At 41.3% G+C, this 26,283-nt stretch overlaps 1 protein-coding gene across 1 annotated transcript; it reads right to left on the bottom strand.

Annotated features, from left to right (window-relative positions):
• Positions 1–222: 222 nt before the first annotated feature.
• On the bottom strand, positions 223–25,785 carry LOC113074431 (uromodulin-like). The gene is made up of 15 exons (XM_026247280.1): positions 25,654–25,785; positions 25,216–25,306; positions 24,568–24,807; positions 21,663–22,052; positions 21,494–21,565; positions 20,831–21,223; positions 20,179–20,562; positions 19,996–20,085; positions 19,617–19,736; positions 19,345–19,529; positions 16,820–16,977; positions 16,407–16,652; positions 16,010–16,172; positions 642–744; positions 223–555 (listed from the first exon to the last, which is right to left on the bottom strand). Exons 1-15 carry the CDS (start codon positions 25,783–25,785, stop codon positions 452–454), a joined length of 2,871 nt encoding a protein of 956 aa, XP_026103065.1. The 3' UTR covers positions 223–451.
• Positions 25,786–26,283: the final 498 nt, after the last annotated feature.

The raw sequence follows: 26,283 nt of genomic DNA, 5'->3' as shown, positions 1-26,283 counted from the left end.
CCAACAAAAAGTTATAATTGTGACAGGCATATGTGTAGCATTGTTTGGACTGTTAAATACTGTGATATTGTTTAAAAGTACCCAATGTTAGTCTTTTCATAGAAACACTTCATTGAACTCCTACACAAACATATTAATTTTTAAAGCTTAATTGAACTGAAAATAAACAGTCTTGTAATGTTTTTGCATGACTTTAATTAGCATGAATCTGATTGGCTTTGCCATTGTTCCACGTAATCCCAAGTAAAATACCGTAAGATTAATATAGTAGTATGCATATTTAATAAAACTGATTAAAACAACAATTTGCTTATTATGCCACAGTTATAACTGCCATGAAGTAAAGAAACCTTTAGAAACCCACAACCAGCGTGACATCAGTGCAACCTTAATTATAATGACATTAGATTATATGTATGTTAAATGCTTCCAATTTTCTCGCAGAAATATTTTAAAAGAGGATCAAGACACTCATCATAAAGACAAACAACACCATCAGAGAAGCACACAGAGAAGAAGCCTTGGATACCTTCACTGGGTCTTTGACCCACTTATCTGTGAATAGGGAAAATAATGAAATGTAATATATTAATGATAGAAATAATAACTTACTAATTAAAACAGTTGAATGAAATGTTCACCTGTGTTTCCTTCTGACAACATTAGAGGACCCATGGATATTGAAGAACTGTCGTGGAAGTCCAGAGACCTGCGCTTTCTCCAGTGCTGCCCAGAGTTACAGTTCTACAGAAGAAAAAGACAAAATCCAGCTTCGTAAGCCCTGTTCAATATAACTTATAATAAGTAAAAGTCTCCAAAAACAAGTATTATAGCATCCCTGACATTAAAGGCTCTGATATACTTCTTGGTGTGAGACGTGTATCAATTGTCAGAATATTATAGACAAAAGAATAATGATTAGCAGCAGTTCAGAGTCCAGTGTCATGTTTGCAATGCAAAAGAACCATTCCATTTCCATAAAAAATATTGGAGCGATAGTACAGGTGCATATACATTTTTGGCAGCTCAGCTATTCAACACAGTGTATTTATGTTGCTAGGAACTTGGAGATGTTGTTTTCCTGCCATGAAAAAAAAAGCACGTCAAAGAAGATGGAGTTCTTAAACACACCAAGCAAATGCATAAAAGCCCAGGGGTTAAAGTGGAAAAAAAATCCTGAGCCTGAACTTTTTTTTATTGGTGGGGGGTGGGGGGGGGGTGATTATGTTTGGCACCATTTATTTAAAAGTACCATGTCAAATAAAGTGTTTTCTTATAAACAATAACAAATGCTTAAAGTGCTTAAATAATTAAGTGCTCAAAGTGCTAAAGAACTGAACTAATAAACTGAAGATTAAAAGTGAAATCAAGGCTATTATCACTTTTTTTCTGGGATGTAACTCGCATGTTGATTTGAAACCAACAGGCTAGTTAACGCTTTTTTTTTTTTTTTTTTTGTCTTCTGTCAGTTTTCTACACAGGGTGACCAGTGGCTGCGAAATTCTAAATGACAAATCATGTTCTGCTATAAATGTGCACAAGCGAATTTTTAATCGCAGACATGGTCAGTCATAGACAACGGTGTGTCAGCTAATAGTTGCTCCCGGCTAGAGACCTGCACTCTCGCGGGAGTACCGCGGTACCCAGCGCAACCGAGAGCGGCGCGGGACAATATTTGATGGGTGAATGCGGACGCGGCAAACACGCCATGTAGGCTACTTTGTATTCCAGCTAGCATAGGGTAGAGCTGAAGATCTTTGCCCGAACCCGATGGGACCCGTCGGGACCCGACGGGTTCGGTCGGGTTCGGGCTTAGTTTCTATCATCTTACGCGGGCTCGGGCCGGGCTCGGGCTTCGGTTTGCGAGGTAAACGAGCGGCCATGTGATGCGTTTCGATTAGCGCGAGAAAGATGCGAAAATGAATGCTGAGCAGGTGTAATGGAGTGATTACGTTTTGGTTGCACCAGCAACTAAAGCAAACTCTGAGGCCGGGTTCACACCGCAAGCTGCAGCAGAGCAGAAGCAGCGCGTATTTTTTTCGGTGCCCATGTTAACAGATGAGAGCGTTCACACCGCACGCAGAAGCTGCGCGGCAGAGCGTTGCAGAAGCAGAGCAGAAGCAGCAGTGCCGCGATCGTTTCGGCGCTGGGTCTATTTTTGCAGCGCTGCTGACGCTCAGTTAAAGTGAAAGTACACCTTTGATGGACAAAATAAATATGATTTCACACAAAAAGTGCTCTAACTGCACAAAAAAAGCACATCTAGGGTGTTTTAACAAGAACTAGAGTATGTTACGAAAAGGAAATTAATATAAAAAAATATGTATAGAAGATAAAGTGACCATGGCCAAAATGATCATGATCATGGCCAAAATATGTAGCCTACTTAAACGAAAATTTGCCCCAAATTTGCATTAATGATATCTACTGTGTTCTTAGCAAATTACATAAAAAATGTATGATATTTAAAACCACAAATTTTTCTATTTTTTATTATAATTTTATTTTATATATATATATATATATATTTTTTTTACAAAATCTGTTAAAGTACTTACAGTTCTATCCAAAAATAGACTTTTTTTTTGCCGAAATACAAAAACAACTTTAAATAATTTATATTGCCAGTGACAAGATGGTAATATGCACCATGTTCTCTCCTACGTCGGTTAATGGGATGAACCCAAAGTCTGGGTCTTTTTAGTCTCCTTAATAACAAATATAGCGCGATGGCCTTTCTTCTATCAACAACACGTACTGCACGGTAAACAAAGACAGCAAAAGAGGTGTGGAAAAGTTTTGACCATGCTTAGCCTATAATGAGAATAATGAGTGAATAATGACGCACCATTAGTGAGCGCAGGAGCGCGCTGAAGACATCTACAGTGGATTCAATCATTTTCCTCCACAAAAACATGTAGACCGAGCCTAATCTCTGTGAGTAAAGGTTTTTCAAATAACTAAATATTCATTGAGTCTTAAATGCATAATGTTGACAGAGTATTTACGGTAATGTTGGCATAATTTTATTTAATAAAGCAAATCTGGCGGAGCCTTTATCTTAATTTCGTTATTGCCAAATACCCATCTTAATCTAAAATTTATCTTAATTTTTTTTTTTTAAATGACTCGATTTATTGGTGCGTTGGTCTATTTATAGGTTAAATGAGTCTATGTCTAGAATGCTGAGATGTTACAATGTCACAGAGGACTTATTTTATTTCTTTATTCCAACTTCCAAGTGGTCTAGTCTACGTTAGTTATGAGTAAATTATGTTAAAACATGAATAAAATTACTCATTGTTGACAAAAGGCAAAAGAGCTGTGTGCGTGCGCACATTTGAATAATGTCGGGCTGTAAACGGGTTCGGGCTTTAAAAAAGCTGTCAATCAAAATGTACTTGTCGGGCTCGGGCCGAAACCTGTCGGGCTCGGGTCCTGTCGGGCCTAACTTTTAAAGCCCGATTACAGCTCTAGCATAGGGTTTTCAGTATTTGCGGTCACATACTGGAGCAGAGACGGATTAAACTGAAGCTCTCAACAGTGAACGACATTATATCCCTGCATGGGCAAAAGTAGTCGTACAGTTTTTTTTTTTTTTTTTTTTTTTTTTTTGTAAATTCAGTTTATTTTTATTTATTTATTTAGCTAAATATTTAAAATTGGTCTATTTTGTTATTGAGGAATTAGGATTTTTTTTTAATGTTTGAAGGAATTGCGCAGGCCCCATAAGCTACTTTTCCTTTGAACATGAAAAAAATCCAGGTTTATTATTATTAAATAATTTATTAGGCTATATAGCCTAATTATTATAGGTATATATTTTTTATTTACATTTCTTTTTTTTAACTGTATTTCTATGTTCTAAAGTTCCTTGTTCATGTTCATACTTTTAATTAAACGCAAATAAAACGAAACATTTGTTTATTTTCCGTTTCTTTTTTAAATTTATATTCAACAGGGGAGCAAGTGAAAAAAATAAAAGAGTAGCAGGTAGAATATGCAATGTATTAAAAAAAAAGAAAAACTGCTATACGTTTACCCGCGGGATTTTGCTGGCGGGAGCCGGAGAAAATAATATTTTTTTGCGGGAGCAGGACGGAAAAATCCCTCCCGCGCAGGTGTCTACTCCCGGCAACGTCGTGGTAAGTTTGAGTGCACGGGCAGCGGCTCTATGACCGGAGTCTGGTGCTGCGTTCCAGGTTTTTGAGCTGGTGAGCCACTATTTCAAACCACGACTAACGACTTTGTACCGTTCCAGGCAAGTCAAAAGCGCAAGGAAATTTAGCTAGATTATTAATTTTATTGCAATATTACATTGTCCTAAAGTCTATTTTTCAAAATTTACCACTTGCATAAACACTGCATCCATAGGCAGTATTATCCGTAGGGGCTGTCATCGTTGTTTTGCGTGCTGTGTGACCTCGGAACTCGGAGTACATTGATCTCGGAAGTCACGGATTTGACTGTCGTTCCAGTGCACTTTCACGGGTTTAAGGTTGGAAAAAACACGGGTTAAGGGTTGCCTGGAACGCGACATAAATCATAGCGAGCAAGCACTTTCTTACAGCTGCTGGCATACAGTAGCTTCCTCGAGCAAATCATGCAGAAACAAGCTCAGGGCTCTCTGTTTCTTGCACCAACTGCCAAAAAGTGCCATTTATTTTTGAGTCCTTTATCTATTGCTAGGAATCTAGGACATCAGCCCCAGGGCTTCATAAACTTGCGCTCCTTTTTTTTTCCTCCGACAACGCTAACGTTACATTGACGTATAGCATAGACAGTAAAAGAAATGGACACCGTGACCCCATTGAAACTCAATTGAGACAAGTGAAGCCCATTTTTAGTGTTTTTTAGCACTTCCGTTTCTGACGCGCAGACTCAAACTAAGCTTGACGACGTCAGCAACCTGTCTGACAGATGTAAATCTTCTAGTAGCTGTGCGTGCAAACTGCCATCGTTAATCTTGCAGAGACGGCGGGCTTGAGCGGGGAGTTCTTTGGCGTGAGTGAGCAGGAGTAAGTATTCTGATTAATTATTTTGTATAGTATTTTAAAATGTAACGCCAGTACGCCATATTAAGTTAATTGCCTGCGAGCTTCGCCTCCTGTCTGTACGGTAATGCAACAGAGAGTCGCGTGGTTATGACGCAATCGTTAGCCTATTTTTACAAAAAATGGAAGCTTTAGCCTAAGTTCAGCCAGGAAGACTCAATCACTTCGTCACTAATTACCTTCATCATTATCCAATCATGTATTTTTATACTCTTGTATAAAAGATCGTACTTACACATGTTTGAGTTCGCAGATGCCGACGCGACAACAACCGCAGATTCCGACGCGACAACAACCGCAGATCCCAACGCGACAACAACCGCAGATTCCGACGCGATTGTCCTTGCTCAAGCTGTTGTGTTTATTCATCTACTTGCTGTAATTAAGTTCATGCCCCGCAAACTATCTATAGTTTTACGTTCCTCTAAGATGCACACGGGATGGTTGGCTTAGCTCCGTGTCGCGGTGATTATCTGCAGTCGTTTGTATTGGATGATTTACAAGCTTTTCTCGGCAGAGGATGTGAACATTGGCGGAGTTCCGTGTGCTTCCAGGCCAGGGTTGCCAGGTTCTCAAAACCGCCAGTATTACTATTTAAAAAAAAAAAAAGAAAAAAATAGCCCAATCGCATTCAAAAGGGATTTATCGGTAGAATTCACATTATAGGGGCTATATATGACACTATTGGGGTCACCTCAAACCCAGAACAGAAATAGCAACCCACAAAAAAAAAAAAAAAAAAAAAAAAAAAAAACGGTCTTGGCAACGCTGGTGCTTTCCGAGATATCGCGTCAGTGCTGCTTGGGTCTCAACACCTGAAAAGACTTTGGTCTCAATCAACAAATATTCATCTGTACGCTCACGTGAACCTGCACGAATGAAGTCTCTCCGGACCAGCAGACAGAATTAAGGCTACCGGTCTCTTCGGCATCTCGCCTCCATCGCTTCACCAGTCTACAGCATTATAAGTATCATTTTGTTCTATGCACTTGCGGCGCCTGGGCATTAATTTATTCTCTGCAAGGATTTATACTCACACGTTCAAATAAAGCACTGGGCGTTTCGTGCTTGTTTATCTAGCAGACTTGCACAGCATAATTAAGATGTTGATCATAGTGCATGCAATTTTCTGAATAACTTCTTCGTAATGAGGCACTTTAAGGCTCATCATAAACGCTACAATCTTTTATACTGATAAAGATTTTTCGCATTTCTGAAAAAAAAAGGCTCTGTCTAGCACACTTGAGATTCGCTGTTTTAATCCTATGCTTTAATCTTTGTTTATTCAGTCTTTTTCATTTGCGTTATTCCTGAAAAGTTCATACTCTAATGGGATTCTATGGTTGCAGATGCAGGGAACCGCTGCTCTCACCTCATCTTTACATGGCTTACTCTTGGGCTAGCGCATTATGAACACTGGATCTACCAAGCTGATGCGTATATGGACCCTTTCTTTTGAGTCGTAGGTAAGATACTGCTCAATGCTCAGTCAGCAGGCATATAACTCCACGTGACACGAGTTGCTGCTGACCTTATTTCAGAGTAGTGACATATCTCCAGTTTAAACCGAATATTAATTAGCAGGCATGGTTTGTTTGCGCTCCTGGTCTCCGTCTTAAGGCGCGGTCACACTAGACTTTAAACATTTATTTCAAATTTTCGGACGCCACTGCGAATATGGGCGGGAGCAAGATAAAACGGTCTCCCCTCAATTATCACAAGATGGATTAATATGTGCTTGCTTGCACTGTGTCTTTTGCGACGGCGTCGAAAGCGTTTTATTATATTGTAACGTTACTCTGTATCTCTCTCTATAAATATATACACCCTAAGGGGAGGAGGGAAAAAAATAAAAAATTTAATAAATAAATATATATAAAACGTCGTCATTCCAATGTATCATCTGTTCCCGTCGACACTACAAACCATGCAGCTTCTTTTCTTTTATTTTATAAATCTTTTAATGTATTATAAAATAGGACGCTGCGCAACAGCTAAAGTTATAGCGCTTCCTTCCTTTTTGAATTTTTTACAGAGAGGTCATGCAGCAATGTATCGCTCTTCTACTGGTCCACATCCTCACGTTATGCAAATTCCCAGGTCAGAGTTCACCAAACATGAACTTGGAACGCAGCGAAATTTTCGCATAAGCTTGCGTTTCCGGTCCGATGCATTCGTATGCGTATGAATGGAAGTCGATGGAGAGAAAGTGCAGTGTGACCGCCCATCACTCATAGCTAACTAACGGCTGGAGGGGCGCGTTAAGGAGGTTATGCTCATGCTGTCAAACTGACGTCATCAGAAAAATGATTCGTTACAGAGTGGAAATGTTCAGAATTTGATAAGATTACTAAGACAAACAATGTTTAATTGTTTACATCAAGATTAGCAATGTGTGCTAGTAAGCTTAAGTCAATTCGATTTATGCGTATTTTAAACTTAACTTTTGATACGTCAACTTATTAAAAAAAAAAAATAAAAAAAAATTGGGGAGTGACAGTTAAAGGGTTAAGCTACAATCAAGGCTTGTTTATTTCGCGCATCTACTGGTGTTGGTTCATTCACTCTTACTCGGCTGTTGCGGCCTTCACTTTACACTTTTAGACTTTCAGACAGCTGTGCCCTCAGCCAACCCGGATTCTTCAGTCTGCCCTCCGTTAGCAGACATTATACTAAACGAAGTGCTTACGTCAGCTGGAAATCACATTTCTAAGGCGTCGCTCCCTCTACAATCAAGCCTACACGTTTGCATGGTCCGCTTTCTAATGTTTTTCCTTCCAATTTTTGCGTTCCTATTCTAATTTCGACCGTTGCTCCTTTCTCGTATTATATAAAAAAAATCGCAATCTCAAAATTTCTCTATTCGCAGACTCCTTGCCAGCATCTAATCTACGCTAAAATTTTATAATCCTAATTTTCAAGCCTTTTGGTTATTCAGTTCTATTACTACTTAAGGGGTTAGCTAAATCTTCCAACAAATTAAAGACAAATGTCTGCCTATTACCCTGCCCATATTGCAAAATTAATTACTTCATCTGCTACGGCCTTCTTTCTAAGTACCTCCAATATTCTTCTCGAGGCAGTGTTTATCTGCCCTCTACGGGTTATGCTTCCAGGGGAATTCACTTCAAACTAATCAATTTGATCCTGCTCGCGGCATTTCCTTCAGATCTATGATTCGGACCAAAATTCTTCACACCCCCCTCAAGCACTCAAAACCGATGTGCAAGGGTCTGGTGTCACCTTAACAATTCTAAAATCAATAATAAATTCTGTCCCTTCTCTGCATGGTGAATTTCTTAAAATCCGACCTAGAACTTCTAAAAACGCACTAGCTCTATTTTACCTAACGGAGCACCCCTTTCCAAAGCCTGTTTTAGAACTCACTTAACCACTGTTCTCAAAGCTGCAGTCTATCCCCCTCTCTCTACTGGCCATTCATTCAGAATTGGGGCAGCTACTTCAGCAGCTGAACGAGGGATCTCTACATCAGCTGTTAAGATCATGGGCAGATGGTCTTCCTTAGCATTTGAATCATACATCAGACCTGATTCTAAACCATTATTGAAGCTCAGCAAGCTCTCCTGTAACTAATCAGGTAAATTCATGCAATTACTGGTGGTGGTGTTACTATATCTGTATGGTCTATCAAGGCCTGTACATGTCTGGCCTTTGTGGCTATTTCTGTACGGTCTTTCGAGGCCTGTCTGTGTCTGCCTATCATGGCTATTTCTGTACGGTCTTTCGAGGCCTGTCTGTGTCTGCCTATCGTGGCTATTTCTGTACGGTCTATCGAGGCCTATCAGTGTCCGGCTATCATGCCTATTTCTGTACGGTCTTTTGAGGCCTTTCCGTGTCTGCCTATTGTGGCTGTCTGTGTCTGGCCTATCGTGGCTATTTCTGTACGGTCTATCGAGGCCTGTCCATGTCCGGCTATTATGGCTATTTTTCTGTACGGTCTATCGAGGCCTGTCCCGTGTCTGCCTATCGTGGCTATTTCTGTATGGTCTATCGAGGCCTATTTGTGTCTGGCTATAATGGCTATTTCTGTATGGCCTATCGAGGCCTGTCCGTGTCTGCCTATCGTGGCTGTCCGTGTCTGCCTATCGTGGCTGTCTGTGTCTGGCCTATCGTGGCTATTTCTGTACGGTCTATCGAGGCCTGTCCGTGTCCGGCCATCATGGCTATTTTTCTGTACGGTCTATCGAGGCCTGTCCGGTGTCTGCCTATTGTGGCTATTTCTGTACGGCCTATTGAGGCCTGTCTGCGTCTGCCATTGTGGCTGTCTGCGTCTGGCCTATTGTGGCTATTTATGTACGGTCTATCGAGGCCTGTCTGCGTCTGCCTATCGTGGCTAATCATGGTCTATCGAGGCCTGTCTTGCGTCTGCCTATCGTGGCTGTCTGCGTCTGGCCTATCGTGGCTATTTCTGTACGGTCTATCGAGGCCTGTCCGTGTCTGCCTATCGTGGCTGTCTGCGTCTGGCCTATTGTGGCTAATTCCATTGGTCTATCGAGGCCTGTCCGTGTCTGGCTATCATGGCTATTTTTCTGTATGGTCTATCGAGGCCTATCTGTGTCTGGCCATCATGGCTATTCTGTATGGTCTATCGAGGCCTGTCTGTATCTGGCCATCATGGCTATTCTGTATGGTCTATCGTGGCTGTCTGCGTCTGGCCTATCGTGGCTATTTCTGTTGGTCTATTGAGGCCTGTCTGTGTCTGCCTATCGTGGCTGTCTGCGTGTGGCCTATCGAGGCTATTTATGTTTGGTCTATCGGGGCCTGTCTGCGTCTGCCATTGTGGCTAATCATGGTCTATCGAGGCCTGTCTTGCGTCTGCCTATCGTGGCTGTCTGCGTCTGGCCTATCGTGGCTATTTCTGTATGGTCTATCGAGGCCTATCCGTGTCTGGCTATCATGGCTATTTCTGTACGGTCTATCGAGGCCTGTCCGTGTCTGCCTATCGTGGCTGTCTGCATCTGGCCTATTGTGGCTATTTCCGTTGGTCTATCGAGGCCTGTCCGTGTCTGGCTATCATGGCTATTTTTCTGTATGGTCTATCGAGGCCTGTCTGCGTCTAACCATTGTGGCTGTCTGCGTCTGGCCTATCGTGGCTTTTTATGTATGGTCTATCGAGGCCTGTCTGTGTCTGGCTATCATGGCTATTTTTCTGTACGGTCTATCGAGGCTCTCTGTGTCTGCCTATCATGGCTATTCTGTATGGTCTATCGAGGCTTGTCTGCGTCTGTCTATCGTGGCTGTCTGCGTCTGGCCTATCGTGGCTATTTCTGTTGGTCTATTGAGGCCTGGTTGGTCTGCCTATCTTGGCTGTCTGCGTGTGGCCTATCGTGGCTATTTATGTTTGGTCTATCGGGGCCTGTCCGTGTCTGCCTATCGTGGCTGTCTGCGTCTGGCCTATAGTGGCTATTTATGTACGGTGTATTGGGGCCTGTCTGTGTCTGCCTATCGTGGCTGTCTGCGTCTGGCCTATCGTGGCTATTTATGTTCGGCCAATTGGGGCCTGTCCGCGTTTGCCTATCGTGGCTGTCTGCATCTGGCCTATCGTGGCTTTTCTGTTGGTCTATCGAGGCCTGTCTGTGTCTGCCTATCGTGGCTATTTCTGTTGGTCTATCGAGGCCTGCCTGTGCCTGCCTATCGTGGCTGTCTGTGTCTGCCTATCGTGGCTGTCTGTGTCTGGCCTATTGCGTCTATTTCTGTAAAAACTTATGAGAAGTTTAATCTAACGTCATTATACTGATCATGCTAACTCTCTTTCTATATCTTCCAGGAACCTTAGAATTCACAACTGGTGGGTATACTTCATCTACTTTTTGGGGGGGAAGGCTGGCCCCGTCTGGAAGTCTCATAATCCACCTAATTTTGGGGGTCGGCTGTGCCCCTGCCTTCGTCTTCAGGCAGGAAATGCAGATTCGCTACCCTCGGATTACGAACCATGGACGGGGCCTTCCGCCAAAGAAATTTATAATTGTGCTGAGCTGTCAATAAATGTATGCTTCGTAAATCCTTCTATCTCCCGAGTCTTTCTGGTAGAAATGGAAGCTTTAGCCTAAGTTCTGCCAGGAAGACTCAATCACTTCGTCACTAATTACCTCCATCATTATCCAATCACGTCTTTATACTCCTGTATAAAAGATCGTACTTACACATGTTTGAGTTAGCAGATGCCGACGTGACAACAGGCAGATGCCGATGCAACAACAACCGCAGATTCTGACGCGACAACAACCGCAGATCACGACGCGACAACAACCGCAGATTCCGACGCGATTGTCCTTGCTCAAGCTGTTGCATTTATTCATCTACTTGCTGTAATTAAGTTCGTGCCCCGCAAACTATGTAGAGTTTGACGTTCCTCTATGATGCACACGGGATCGTTGGCTTAGCTCTGTGTCGCGGTGATTATCTGCAGTCGTTTGTATTGGATGATTTACAAGCTTTTCTCGGCAGAGGATGTGAACATTGGCGGAGTTCCGTGTGCTTCCAGGCCAGGGTTGCCAGGTTCTCAAAACCGCCAGTATTACTATTTAAAAAATAAATAAATAGCCCAATCGCATTCAAAAGGGATTTATCGGTAGAATTCACATTCTAGGGGCTATATATGACACTATTGGGGTCACCTCAAACCCAGGACAGAAATAGCAACCCACAAAAAAAAAAAACGGTCTTGGCAACGCTGGTGCTTCCGAAATGTTGCGTCAGTGCTGCTTGGGTCTCAACACCTGAAAAGACTTTGGTCTCAATCAACAAATATTCATCTGTAAGCTTACGTGAACCTGCACGAATGAAGTCTCTCCGGACCAGCAGACAGAATTAAGGCTGCCGGTCTCTTCGGCATCTCGCCTCCATCGCTTCACCAGTCTACAGCATTATAAGTATCATTGTTCTATGCACTTGCGGTGCCTGGGCATTAATTTATTCTCTGCAAGGATTTATACTCACACGTTCAAATAAAGCACTGGGCGTTTCGTGCTTGTTTATCTAGCAGACTTGCATAGCATAATTAAGATGTTGATCATAGTGCATGCAATTTTCTGAATAACTTCTTCGTAATGAGGCACTTTAAGGCTCATCATAAACGCTACAATCTTTTATACTGATAAAGATTTTTCGCATTCTGAAAAAAAAAAAAAAAAGGCTCTGTCTAGCACACTTGAGATTCGCTGTTTTAATCCTATGCTTTAATCTTTGTTTATTCAGTCTTTTTCATTTGCGTTATTCCTGAAAAGTTCATACTCTAATGGGATTCTATGGTTGCAGATGCAGGGAACCGCTGCTCTCACCTCATCTTTACATGGCTTACTCTTGGGCTAGCGCATTATGAACACTGGATCTACAAAGCTGATGCGTATATGGACCCTTTCTTTTGAGTCGTAGGTAAGATTCGGCTCAATTCTCAGTCAGCAGGCATATAATTCCACGTGACACGAGTTGCTGCTGACCTTATTTCAGAGTAGTGACATATCTCCAGTTTAAACGAAATATTAATTAGCAGGCATGGTTTGTTTGCGCTCCTGGTCTCCGTCTCAAGGCGCGGTCACACTAGACTTTAAACATGCGAAATTATTTCGGACGCCACTGCGAATATGGGTGGGAGCAAGATAAAACGGTCTCCCCTCAATTATCACAAGATGGATTAATATGTGCTTGCTTGCACTGTGTCTTTTGCGACGGCGTCGAAAGCGTTTTATTATATTGTAACGTTACTCTGTATCTCTCTCTATAAATATATACACCCTAAGGGGAGGAGGAAAAAAAATAAAAAAAAATAAATATATAAAACATTGTCATTCCAATGTATCATCTGTTCCCGTCGACACTACAAACCATGCAGCTTCTTTTATTTTATTTTATAAATCTTTTAATGTATTATAAAATAGGACGCTGCGCAACAGCTAAAGTTATAGTGCTTCGTTCCTTTTTGAATTTTGTACAGAGAGGTCATGCAGCAATGTATCGCTCTTCTACTGGTCCACATCCTCACGTTATGCAAATTCCCAGGTCAGAGTTCACCAAACTTGAACTTGGAACGCAGCGAAATTTTTCACATAAGCTTGTGTTTCCGGTCCGACGCATTCGCATGCGTATGAATGGAAGTCAATGGAGAGAAAAGTGCAGTGTGACCGCCCATCACTCATAGCTAACTAACGGCTGGAGGGGCGCGTTAAGGAGGTTCTGCTCATGCTGTCAAACTGACGTCATCAGAAAAATTATTCGTTACAGAGTGGAAATGTTCAGAATTTGATAAGATTACTAAGACAAACAATGTTTAATTGTTTACATCAAGATTAGCAATGTAAGCTTAAGTCAATTCAATTTATGCGTATTTTAAACTTAACTTTTGATACGTCAACTTATTAAAAATAAATAAATAAAAAAAATTGGGGAGTGACAGTAAAAGGGTTAAGCTACAATCAAGGCTTGTTTATTTCGCGCATCTACTGGTGTTGGTTCATTCACTTTTTACTCGGCTGTTGCGGCCTTCACTTTACACTTTTAGACTTTCATACAGCTGTGCTCTCAGCCAACCCGGATTCTTCAGTCTGCCCTCCGTTAGCAGACATTATACTAAACGAAGTGCTTACGTCAGCTGGAAATCACATTTCTAAGGCGTCGCTCCCTCTACAATCAAGCCTACACGTTTGCATGGTCTGCTTTCTAATGTTTTTCCTTCCAATTTTTGCATTCCTATTCTAATTTCGACCGTTGCTCCTTTCTCGTATTATAACAAAAAAAAAAAAAAAAAAATCGCAATCTCAAAATTTATCTATTCGCAGACTCCTTGCCAGCATCTAATCTACGCTAAAACTTTATAATCCTAATTTTCAAGCCTTTTGGTTATTCAGTTCTATTACTACTTAAGGGGTTAGCTAAATCTTCCAACAAATTAAAGACAAATGTCTGCCTATTACCCTGCCCATATTGCAAAATTAATTACTTCATCTGCTACGGCCTTCTTTCTAAGTACCTCCAATATTCTTCTCGAGGCAGTGTTTATCTGCCTTCTACGGGTTATGCTTCCAGGGGAATTCACTTCAAACTAATCAATCTGATCCTGCTCGCGGCATTTCCTTCAGATCTATGATTCGGACCAAAATTCTTCACACTCTCCTCAAGCACTCAAAACCGATGTGCAAGGTTCTGGTGTCACCTTAACAATTCTAAAATCAATAATAAATTCTGTCCCTTCTCTGCATGGTGAATTTCTTAAAATCCGACCTAGAACTTCTAAAAACGCACTAGCTCTATTTTACCTAATGGAGCACCCCTTTCCAAGGCCTGTTTTAGAACTCACTTAACCACTGTTCTCAAAGCTGCAGTCTATCCCCCTCTCTCTACTGGCCATTCATTCAGAATTGGGGCAGCTACTTCAGCAGCTGAACGAGGGATCTCTACATCAGCTGTTAAGATCATGGGCAGATGGTCTTCCTTAGCATTTGAATCATACATCAGACCTGATTCTAAACCATTATTGAAGCTCAGCAAGCTCTCCTGTAACTAATCAGGTAAATTCATGCAATTACTGGTGGTGGTGTTACTATATCTGTATGGTCTATCAAGGCCTGTACATGTCTGGCCTTTGTGGCTATTTCTGTACGGTCTTTCGAGGCCTGTCTGTGTCTGCCTATCGTGGCTATTTCTGTACGGTCTTTCGAGGCCTGTCTGTGTCTGCCTATCGTGGCTATTTCTGTACGGTCTTTTGAGGCCTGTCCGTGTCCGGCTATTATGGCAATTTTTCTGTACGGTCTATCGAGGCCTGTCCTGTGTCTGCCTATCGTGGCTATTTCTGTACGGTCTATCGAGGCCTATCTGTGTCTGGCTATAATGGCTATTTCTGTACGGCCTATCGAGGCCTGTCCGTGTCTGCGTATCGTGGCTGTCTGTGTCTGGCCTATCGTGGCTATTTCTGTACGGTCTATCGAGGCCTGTCCGTGTCCGGCCATCATGCCTATTTTTCTGTAAGGTCTATCGAGGCCTGTCCGTGTCCGGCCATCATGCCTATTTTTCTGTACGGTCTATCGAGGCTCTCTGTGTCTGCCTATCATGGCTATTCTGTATGGTCTATCGAGGCTTGTCTGCGTCTGCCTATCGTGGCTGTCTGCGTCTGGCCTATCGTGGCTATTTCTGTTGGTCTATTGAGGCCTGTCTGTGTCTGCCTATCGTGGCTGTCTGCGTCTGGCCTATCGTGGCTATTTATGTTCGGCCTATCGGGGCCTGTCCGTGTCTGCCTATCGTGGCTGTCTGTGTCTGGCCTATCGTGGCTATTTATGTTGGTCTATCGAGGCCTGTCTGTGTCGGCCATTGTGGCTGAGCTGTCAATATATGTATGCTTCGTACATCCTTCTATCTCCCGAGTCTTTCTGGTAGAACTGTTTCTACATGGCCATAATGTAACATAGAAGGTAATGGAGCCCTTTATACATTGTTGTGTATCTTTAGAAATAAATACTGGACAAATTGAGTCTTTAAACACCTCAGATGTAAAGTTATTCGCTGTCAAAGTGACGCCGAAATGAATGGGAGTCAATGGGAATGCTAACGCAAGTGAAGTTCTGCTACAAGATGGCGGCACCCGGCCGACTTCAACTTCCGGTCGACTTCCTTGCCGCCTGACGTATGGGCGTCAATCATAATGTGTTGCAAGGACACGCCCTTCTCTACTTCTGATAGGCTTGTAACGTTAGTTAAAGGTGCGTTCCTCTCATATGATCGGTAGAAGAAATAAATTGGCTCGAAAATATTAAACTATGTCATATAAGTTTGTTCTTTGATTTTGTTTGAAGTATATCGGGGCCTTAAACCTTATCACTATGGGCAGTGGAGATGATGATATTTCCAGACCAGTTTTTAGATTATTGTTTGATCAACAGGAGGTTGTCAGTGGTAGAATCTAAAACCTTGACATTTACAACCATATTGTAATCGTCACATCTCACCACTGAACAGTGATTGCTTGACAGAAGGCAAAGGTGAACAGCACAGTGCAGGTAAAGTTTAGTGGAGTTTGCAGTGAAGATATACATCCTGAAGGAGAAACGGCTGGATGTCGAGACGCCGTTCTGCAGCAGCTCCACTGTGTCATCATTTGGATTGGGACACCTGAGAATATCAATGATAAACAATTAATATATATATTTTTTCAAGCAAGACATTCTATATGTATGTCTTGTGCTTTAGCACTGAAATACTGGAAAGTAAAGCATTCCACAGGGATATGTTTCATTTTTTATTCTATGTATGTGCAGATCAAGGGGTATTTTTTTATTTTATTTATTTACAGTGACATGAGACTGATCTTTTTGGAATAGAAAAGAAGCATTTTTTTTTTTTTACTCTTGAACGATGAGATCCCAGCGGAGAGTGTAATCGGGGTCATTCACAGGTGTAGCCCAACATGTGTCTATCACCAGGGCAAATTGTCGACTGTCAACCCCCTCAACGCGAACTTCCACATGCATCTCCTGGTTGAGCTCTGCATCCACACTACCAGTGAAGGGCTGGGTAAACTCATCGTCCTGATATGGAATCATCCGAACACGATATCTGCCTTCACCCGCTGGAAGGCTCTTGTGCACAATGCTATTAAAATGAAGGTTAGATCTGTGTTAAGAGTTACCCCGTTTTGTTATTTATGTTTCTGCTTAGAGAATTAGCTCACACACATACACAAAATCTTAATTTAGTGAAAATGTTGACATTTGCACTAGCTCTATGTTGTTACATCTTCAATGTGTATTGATTATCACCTCTCCAGTGGGTTGATTTCCATATTCATGGAAAGAGTTTCTGTTTGGGGGTAAGCACAGCTGAAAGAAAGCTTCAGAACCTTCTCTCTGCTGATGAGGCCTTCTGTCCTCGGTGTTCCCAGAATGAAGTTATCATAGATGAAGTGGGTGCCATTGGCCTGTAAAAAAAAAAAAAAAAGGTACATTTTGTAATTCAGCCTAATTGAATTCTAGATATGACAGTAATAGTAACTACATAGGTAACACTTTATTTTGATGGTCCATTTAGAACATTTTGTCAACTACAAGTAATACTGCACATGTCTTATTCTAACCCTACTGGTCTTCTAACACTCTAGTGGAGTAAGTAGACATGTCAGTGCAACATTACTTATAGTCAACAGAATGGGTTAAAGGAACCATCAAAGTAAGGTGGAGCCACTACATAACCCAAACAGTTGCATAAGTCACATACAGTGTTGTTCAAAATAATAGCAGTACAATGTGACTAACCAGAATAATCAAGGTTTTTAGTATATTTTTTATTGCTACGTGGCAAACAAGTTACCAGTAGGTTCAGTAGATTGTCAGAAAACAAACAAGACCCAGCATTCATGATATGCACGCTCTTAAGGCTGTGCAATTGGGCAATTAGTTGAAAGGGGTGTGTTCAAAAAAATAGCAGTGTCTACCTTTGACTGTACAAACTCATAACTATTTTGTACAAACATTTTTTTTTCTGGGATTTTGCAATCTTGTGAATCACTAAACTAATATTTAGTTGTATGACCACAGTTTTTTAAAACTGCTTGACATCTGTGTGCCATGGAGTCAACCAACTTGTGGCACCTCTCAGCTGTTATTCCACTCCATGATTCTTTAACAACATTCCACAATTCATTCACATTTCTTGGTTTTGCTTCAGAAACAGCATTTTTGATATCACCCCACAAGTTCTCAATTGGATTAAGGTCTGGAGATTGGGCTGGCCACTCCATAACATTAATTTTGTTGGTTTGGAACCAAGACTTTGCCCGTTTACTAGTGTGTTTTGGGTCATTGTCTTGTTGAAACAACCATTTCAAGGGCATGTCCTCTTCAGCATAGGGCAACATGACCTCTTCAAGTATTTTAACATATGCAAACTGATCCATGATCCCTGGTATGCGATAAATAGGCCCAACACCATAGTAGGAGAAACATGCCCATATCATGATGCTTGCACCTCCATGCTTCACTGTCTTCACTGTGTACTGTGGCTTGAATTCAGAGTTTGGGGGTCGTCTCACAAACTGCCTGTGGCCCTTGGACCCAAAAAGAACAATTTTACTCTCATCAGTCCACAAAATGTTCCTCCATTTCTCTTTAGGCCAGTTGATGTGTTCTTTGGCAAATTGTAACCTCTTCTGCATATGCCTTTTTTTTAACAGAGGGACTTTGCGGGGGATTCTTGAAAATAGATTAGCTTCACACAGACGTCTTCTAACTGTCACAGTATTTACAGGTAACTCCAGACTGTCTTTGATCATCCTGGAGGTGATCATTGGCTGAGCCTTTGCCATTCTGGTTATTCTTCTATCCATTTTGATGGTTGTCTTCCGTTTTCTTCCACGTCTCTCTGGTTTTGCTCTCCATTTTAAGGCATTGGAGATCATTTTAGCTGAACAGCCTATCATTTTTTGCACCTCTATATAGGTTTTCCCCTCTCTAATCAACTTTTTAATCAAAGTACGCTGTTCTTCTGAACAATCTCTTGAACGACCCATTTTCCTCAGCTTTCAAATGCATGTTCAACAAGTGTTGGCTTCATCCTTAAATAGAGGCCACCTGATTCACACCTGTTTCTTCACAAAATTGATGACCTCAGTGATTGAATGCCACACTGCTATTTTTTTGAACACATCCCTTTCAACTAATTCCACTAATTGCCCAATTGCACAGCCTTAAGAGCGTGCATATCATGAATGCTGGGTCTCATTTGTTTTCTGAGAATCTACTGAACCTACTGGTAACTTGTTTGCCACGTAGCAATAAAAAAATATACGAAAAACCTTGATTATTCTGGTTAGTCACATTGTACTGCTATTATTTTGAACAATACTGTATTAATGGTGGAGAATGCGGGCAACAGTTTTTCTTTTCTTTTTTTTGTGTGTGTCATGAGCGACAGGTTACTTACATATACAGTGTGGGCTAGTAGGTTTGTACAAGTGGTGCTCACAACAGAGCCAAATAAGTCAAATGGATATAGCATAACCTATAGGGCAGGGGTCTCCAAATCACAACTCAAACAGGTGGTGCAGTCAAGTGAGTCAAGGTCTTGGTGACTTTTTTAGCATTATGTTATAAAGGGAATGTGTTGTCACTCTCCTGGCTAACATCAGCAGAAGAATAAAACACTTACTGTATATTCCCGAACCCTTCTCAGATGGTCTAGTGAGGTTTTTTAGTCCTTTTTTTTGATGTCACAGATTGATTCATCAGTGAGAGTTTGACCCCCAGTTTGGATGGTTTACTTGAATAGATTATACATAAATGAATCTCACCACAAGGTTAGTACCACAGATGTGTTCATTGTTGTCAAAATTAAATTCCACTCTGCCATTGCGCACTGTTCCTTTACAGCTTGGATCATTGAGATGTAAGATATCAGCTGAAAAACCAGCCTCAAAGAGCTGACAGCGAGACACAGACATGGAGCCAGAGCTGCTTTCACAGGTTTCTGAGAAATCTGAGAAAAAGAAAAAAAATCAGTAAAAAATTACAAACGTTTTGGCTTTTTAATGGCATTAAAAAAAATCAATTAAAGATTACCAACCGAAAGATTCAGAATTCCACCTGGAATGGTTTGCGTTACATAAACAGCCATAAACACCATTTTTTTCCCCACAGTGTTCATCCTCAGAGCAACTGAGTTCAGTACAGTGATCCCTCACACCTGAGAGGAGAAGCACAGATAAAAAAGAAATTGAGTCATTTGAACAGAGGCATAGGTAAACATTCTGTTGGCAAGAACAGAACCATTGCCAATCCACACTGTTACTACTTGTCATGCATCTTTTATGTTAGTGGTTTACAAAAATGACTTTTGCTATTAACTGACAGCTCACATGTGTGATAGTGGAATGAGTTCATGTAATAAAAATGCATGTCCAAAAAGATGCTCATGAGAGTTCATGAAAGAATTAATACTTTACCAGTGGTTGTGACTGTTGGAGTAATGGATGCTGTTGGTGTTCTTGGTGTTGCTGCTGTTGTCGAAGAGGCTGCACTAAGCCTTGTGATATCTGATAGCAGGAACAATTGTTTTTTTTTTATCAATATAATTTTAAATAACACAGAAAGGTAAATGACTGAAATACACATTAATAAATTATCACCTGCACAGTAAGCTCCACAGAATATTGGGCTGACAAACTCATAAACATAATAATTTCCTGGACATGCTTTGACTTGTATAGGGATAGATCTGTAATAACAGCAGTCACTCCACCCGGAGCCACAGACCTGACGGGTGACCACCCCATCTTCCAGCCGCGGATGGGAGCCGTTGAGCCACATTGGGATGTAAGTGCCACACATGTATTGATTTACACATGATTCTGGCATCTGGGCACTCTGACCGTTGTAGAACAGCCTGTACCAGCCCTGGAAGTTATCACACCTTCTATAGTTACTATCATAGGGATTGTCTGTTGCTCTCCAAGTCTCATTCAGACTGTTATAGTTGTAGCAAGGGTCAACTCTTGGGGTGGTGAAACGTACTATTATGAAAAAAAATATATATAGAGAACATAGAGAATATTATATAGAGCAGATGAATTTATTCAGGATAATAATGTGAAAATCGCAATAATTCACAATAAAACCCTGTTCACACCAATAATCCCATCAAAGCTGTGGTGTGGACTCCGTTTTTCTTTAATACTGAGAACGTTTTTAAAACTATATTTTCAGCATTATCTTCCTTGGTGGGAAAGTACCTTAAGCATACAAATAAAAGTAACAGGGTATATCAAAAAAATAATATACCTGAACAATATGTAGGAGATGGGATTGAAAGAGCTGGCCTGGTAAATTTGTAGACATAATAGTTTCCCGGACAAGCTTTGACTTGTATTGGGTCGGATCGGTAGTAACTGCAATCCTCATAATGAGAGCCGTAAATGTCACGAGTAACAGCTCCATCTTCCAGCCGAGGATGAGAGCCACCAAGCCACAGAGAACTAAAACCTCCACATGCCAAGTAAGACACACACCATTCAGGCATCTGAGCACTCAATCCATTAAGAAAGAGTCGATACCAGCCATCCCAGTTAACACCTGTGTCATCATAATCAGCATTGAGTCCATTCATATGCCCGTAATCAAGTATGTTTCTCCAGTTGTCATTGAGTGTGTTGTAGTTAATGCATGGGTCATAATCTAAAATTGAGAGATGAAAAGATCTAAACAAACAAGGCATTTTTTATGAAGTTCATGAGTGCAAATCTGAACAGGTCAAGCATAAAGATCACGAGATTCCTAGACCATTCATCCTTAACAGATCTGTGTAATAGGGATGATACATGTGAAGAAACAAAAGGTGTGATTTTCAATTTCAATGCAAAAATTAAATTGGAATTTTACTTGTAAGTTTTTATTATTTGTAATAACACACATTTATTCATTTATAAAGACTGATTAACAACTTACTCAAAGGGTTGTTGGTTCTACTGGTTATAGATGGACTAACAGTGGAAATCGGCTGTGAAATGGTGCTAATATCTGAAAAAAGATAATTCATCATATGACTAAAATCAGTACTAGTTTAAAAGACTTCAAAAGTGGTAAAAAAAAAAAAAAAGAGGAAAAAGCACAGTACTTGTACAATATCCTGCACACCACACGTCTGGCTTCACAAGTTCATAGACATAGTAATTTCCTGGACATGCTTTAACTCTGATTGGTCTTGTTTTGTAACTACAGCATTGAGTCCCGTAGGTCCCTCCACAGACCTCTCTGATCACCACTCCATCCTCAATCCGAGGGTGAGGACCGTTCAGCCACAGGGTTATCTGTGTGTTACATCTGTATGAACTAACACAGGTCTCTGGCAACTGGATGTTCATTCCACGGTAGAAAAGCCGGTACCAGCCGTTCCAAGAGAAAGAATAATCACAAATGCGATCTTCACTTTCATTGTTGGCTCTCCAGGGACGATCCAGAGACTTATAGTTGTAGCAGGGATCACTGCTGATGTTTTGGAAAGCAACTGTTATGGAGTTTGCAAAAGTAATGTTAAAACACTGTAATTAAATTGAAAACAATTTAGAGTGTTCTAAAACATATAAGAATGGTTCATTTCGTGATTTTGAGCAATTATATTGTAGCCAGTAGTGTGCAGTCTGACCAAAATGAGGTATATCTGGCCAACAGAATGGGCAAAACACCTTGGTTGGGATTACTCTGATTGGTTTGGTTGATTTAGCTATGGTATGGACTTTAAATAGGCCCAAGAGGACTTTGTGGTATTACCACATGGTCACATACTGTTATGCGTCATCTGTTTGTCATCTGACATCCTGCGCATGTGTATTACATATTCAGTGTTCGTAGACTCATTTTGTTTCTTTACAAATTCACATCATTACAAAGACAGACTTTTAAAAACATTGTCGTCTGTATGCCTGTCTATATATATATTGTCCTTGACTGAATGTGTTTCTTGTCAGTTCAGTGTGGGTGCTTAATGTTATCTGCTTCACACATGGTGGTTTAGCTGTTACAGTTTGCTAAAGCTTTATTTCTTCCAGGGTTCTGGATTTACTTAATTTTTTAAAAAATATAAAAAATATATTTATTATTGTAAGTAAGCCTGCAATTAGATCCACACCTCCACTACTTTCTTTGCTGGCAAACACATACAGTAAGTAGGCTATGCATTTGTGATACTGAATGTTTGGTTTAAATTTGTGAGATTTCAGGGATTAAGGGAATGCTACAATAATAATGGGTTATAAATGGCCTGCACAAAACTATACTTTTTCATTCAGACCGTTTGAAGATGTTAAATTACCTAAATTAATTGTGTACAGATCTTTGGGAAATAAATGATGTATTCTAGAAGGAACAAAGTATGGCATGGAAAGGTTAAGGAATTACAGCTCTTTTATATTACCTCCCCCTTTTTTTTCAAGGGACCATAAGTAATTGGACAATTGACAGCTATTTCATGGATGGGTGTGGGTTATTCTTCCATTATTTCTTCATCAATTGAGCAGGAAAAAGGTATGTGGTTGATTCTAACGCCCGTTTCACACATACTCCGTCTGCAGTGCTTATGCGTTGCATATTTTTTTACGCACACGTGTTAATGGATTACAACATTCACACTGCACGCGGTTGTGGTCCGTCAGTGCGTTCCAGGAGCAGTGTGTCTGCAGCAGTGCAGCGATCGTTTACGTACCGAGTCTATTTTTGCTGTGCTGCATGCGCCGAATTAAAGTGACAGAGCATTGTTCGCGGTAAAAATGAACATGGATTGACACAGAAATGCAGTCATTTCACAATAAATATATACTAATTAAAGCCTACCATGTTTCACACACAACACATGGGTTTTGGCTAGATTTAAAACAAGAAAAAGAGCAACTTTAGAGAATCAAGGCAACATTATATATGCACTTTTATAGAGGCAGAAAAACAAAGTTATTTAAGACCCATTGGATTGCGTTTAATAAAGATTTAAATGCAAAAGGCACGAGAGTCGACTGTTTCTGTCAGTGGTGAGTTTTAATTTTTAAATGTTTGTGATATCCTGACAAGAAATGTAGGCTAATGTTGTGTTTAAATGTGTTGCAGCTTGTTTCAGCAACTTATTAAAAAAAGCCTAGCAGTCAAATGCAATGCGTTGTTTATATTTGAATTTAAATATGTCTATGAAAGATTGTTACTGTACTGTGATGAAAGAGTATCACAATGCTGAAAAAGCTTTTTTATTTTTATTTTTATTTTTTTACATGATTTGATATCAAAATAATGGACAAATGTTGTGTTTTGTGGCTTAAACAGCCGCGGATCAGTATCGGACTGCAAGCGCGTCCTGTGTGAAAGCACAATGAGTCCGTGCTGCTTCAGCCCCACATATGTAACACACACGGACTGCATACGCACTGCAGACGGATTATATGTGAAACAGGCGTAAGTGTGCCATTTGCATTTTGGATGCAGTTGCTGTGAACACACATCATGCAGTCAAATGTTCTCTCCATACAAGTGAAACAGAAAATTTAAAGACTTAAAAAGCAAAACAAATCCATCAGAGAGATAGCAGGAACATTAGGAGCGGCCAAATCAACAGTTTGGTACATTCTGAGAAAAAAGACCACATTGGTGAGCTCATCAACATAAAAAGTGATGGATGATCAGAGAATCCTCTGGTAAAGAAAAACTCTTTCACAACATCCAGCCAAGAGAAAAAACACTCCAGGAGGTAAGCATGTCTCTGTCAAAGTCTAAGTGATACCTGATTCACTCATCAGGTATCACTTAGGTATTGGAGATTTTTGTGATCTGTAATGACAGTAAATGGGTGGATAGCTACCTCCAGCAAATGTCACCATTCATCCAGAGGAAGCTTGATAGCTAACAACTCCCTGTTCCCGATGTCATAATTTTGTTCTGCTGGGGTCAGTTTCCTGCGCAAGGCTGGAGGTTCACCGAACTGCAGGGACAGCAAGACTCCTACGCCGGTGGTGGAGGCGTCTACTTCAACCACAAATGGAAACTCAGGATTCGGGTGGCGAAGGATGGAAGCCATGCTGAAGGCTTCTTTGAGTGCTTGGAAGTCCCCGGTGAGCCTGTTGGTCGAATGAATTCCTGCTTGAGAGCCTCCTGGATGTATTCCTCCATAGCCTTGTACTCCAGGATGGACAATGGATATATTCGACCCTTGGGGAGTTTTGCTTCAGGCAGCAGGTCGATGGCACAGTCCCATGGTGGGTGGCTGCCTGGTTGCTGAACACATCCTGGAATGCCATATAATAAGATATAATCATTGGAGCGACATTAGGCTCAGGGCAGAGAGCTGCACGGGTCCGATTTTGTAAATCCGCACCCGCCCGTACCTGCAGTGCTTAAAACCGCATCCGACCCGTTTTCCGACAGCAGCACTAATTAAAATCCGCACCCGACCCGACCCGCTTAAAATAGAACCGACACCGGACCCGCACCCAAAATCAAATCAGTTAAGCCAATCAGCCAAATTTGCGGGTCACCCGTTGGGTACCCGCGGGTAACCGAACCCGTGCAGGACTCTAGCTCAGGGCTCTCGATGAGGGTGGATGTCACTTGACACCCTGGGCAATGGATTACTGGATGTGGAAGAGCACAGAGACAATGTTGATGGCAGAACTGGCTGCAACGAACTACCTCACTTGAGTCCCATTTGAATTCAGGAGAGTGTAATGCGAGCCAGGGGCATCCCTGTACCAGGATGTGAATTTCCTCTTCATGGAAGAGCCCAACCTTGATGGTTAACAGAGGTGCTTGAAACTTTACCTGCCCATATCCTAATGGTTTTCCTTGAATTTTTTTCCACTCTAAGCTCCTGGGCATGCTGACAACGAGGAAGCTGGAGAATGTTTAGGAGGTCAACCAGGGCTTAAACAGTGCAATCTGGAGTGAGTAGTTGGACTGACATGGTGGTAATGGTGGTTGGAAATTACATGGTCCTGTTGAATTGTACTCACTGAAGGACTTGGGGGCTTGACGGGGCAGGCACGGATGACATGATCAGGTGTGGTGTTTCTCCCTGACACAACCGCATTTAGTTGATTGGTAACAGAAATTTAATCTTCAGAGGAGCCGAATACTTCCTTGAAGTGAGTGGTGAAAGCTTCATAAGAGTTATTCATGACACTACTAGCATCCCATATGGCCTTTGCCCACTGCAGACCTTCTTTCCACTGCAGAATGTCTGCAAGAGTGGGTGACAGGGGATCCATATAGTTGTTTTGTAAGGTCCGGTCTTCTGTCACTAACCAGGAAACCAGCAGGGGGTTTAGTAAAAGCAGATAGTTTATTTACAAGATGCAGTATGACAATGAAATGATAAGTATCTGAATGAATAAATCCCAGAGCTCTGGAGAGTTAGACAGAGGGAGACATCAATGGAGAATCATAAGAGATTGTCCATGGGGATCTGAGGGCAAATAAAGAACAATGTTGTGAACGGTAGACCGGACACCGGAGTACTGGCATGATGATAGCTTTATCCAGGTGAGTGATTGCTGGGTGCAGGTGCAGGTGATTAGTACTCCTGCGATTGGGATCGGGAGTGATTAGAATCAGATGCTGGTGATGTTTGGGGTGATTAGGAATACTGCTACAGGAGAAGATCAACTGAGTTATGTTATGTTCCAGAAACTACCTGAAAAAGTATTACAGATAATATTACAATTATTTAACAAGATATGGGAAGAAGGTAAAATACCCAAAAGCTG

This window comes from Carassius auratus, unplaced genomic scaffold (assembly GCF_003368295.1).
Source record: "Carassius auratus strain Wakin unplaced genomic scaffold, ASM336829v1 scaf_tig00014592, whole genome shotgun sequence".
In the NCBI taxonomy this organism is placed as follows: domain Eukaryota; kingdom Metazoa; phylum Chordata; class Actinopteri; order Cypriniformes; family Cyprinidae; genus Carassius; species Carassius auratus.
The sequence above is the reverse complement of the archived record's forward strand: the minus strand, read 5'-3'. Positions and strand labels throughout refer to the sequence as shown.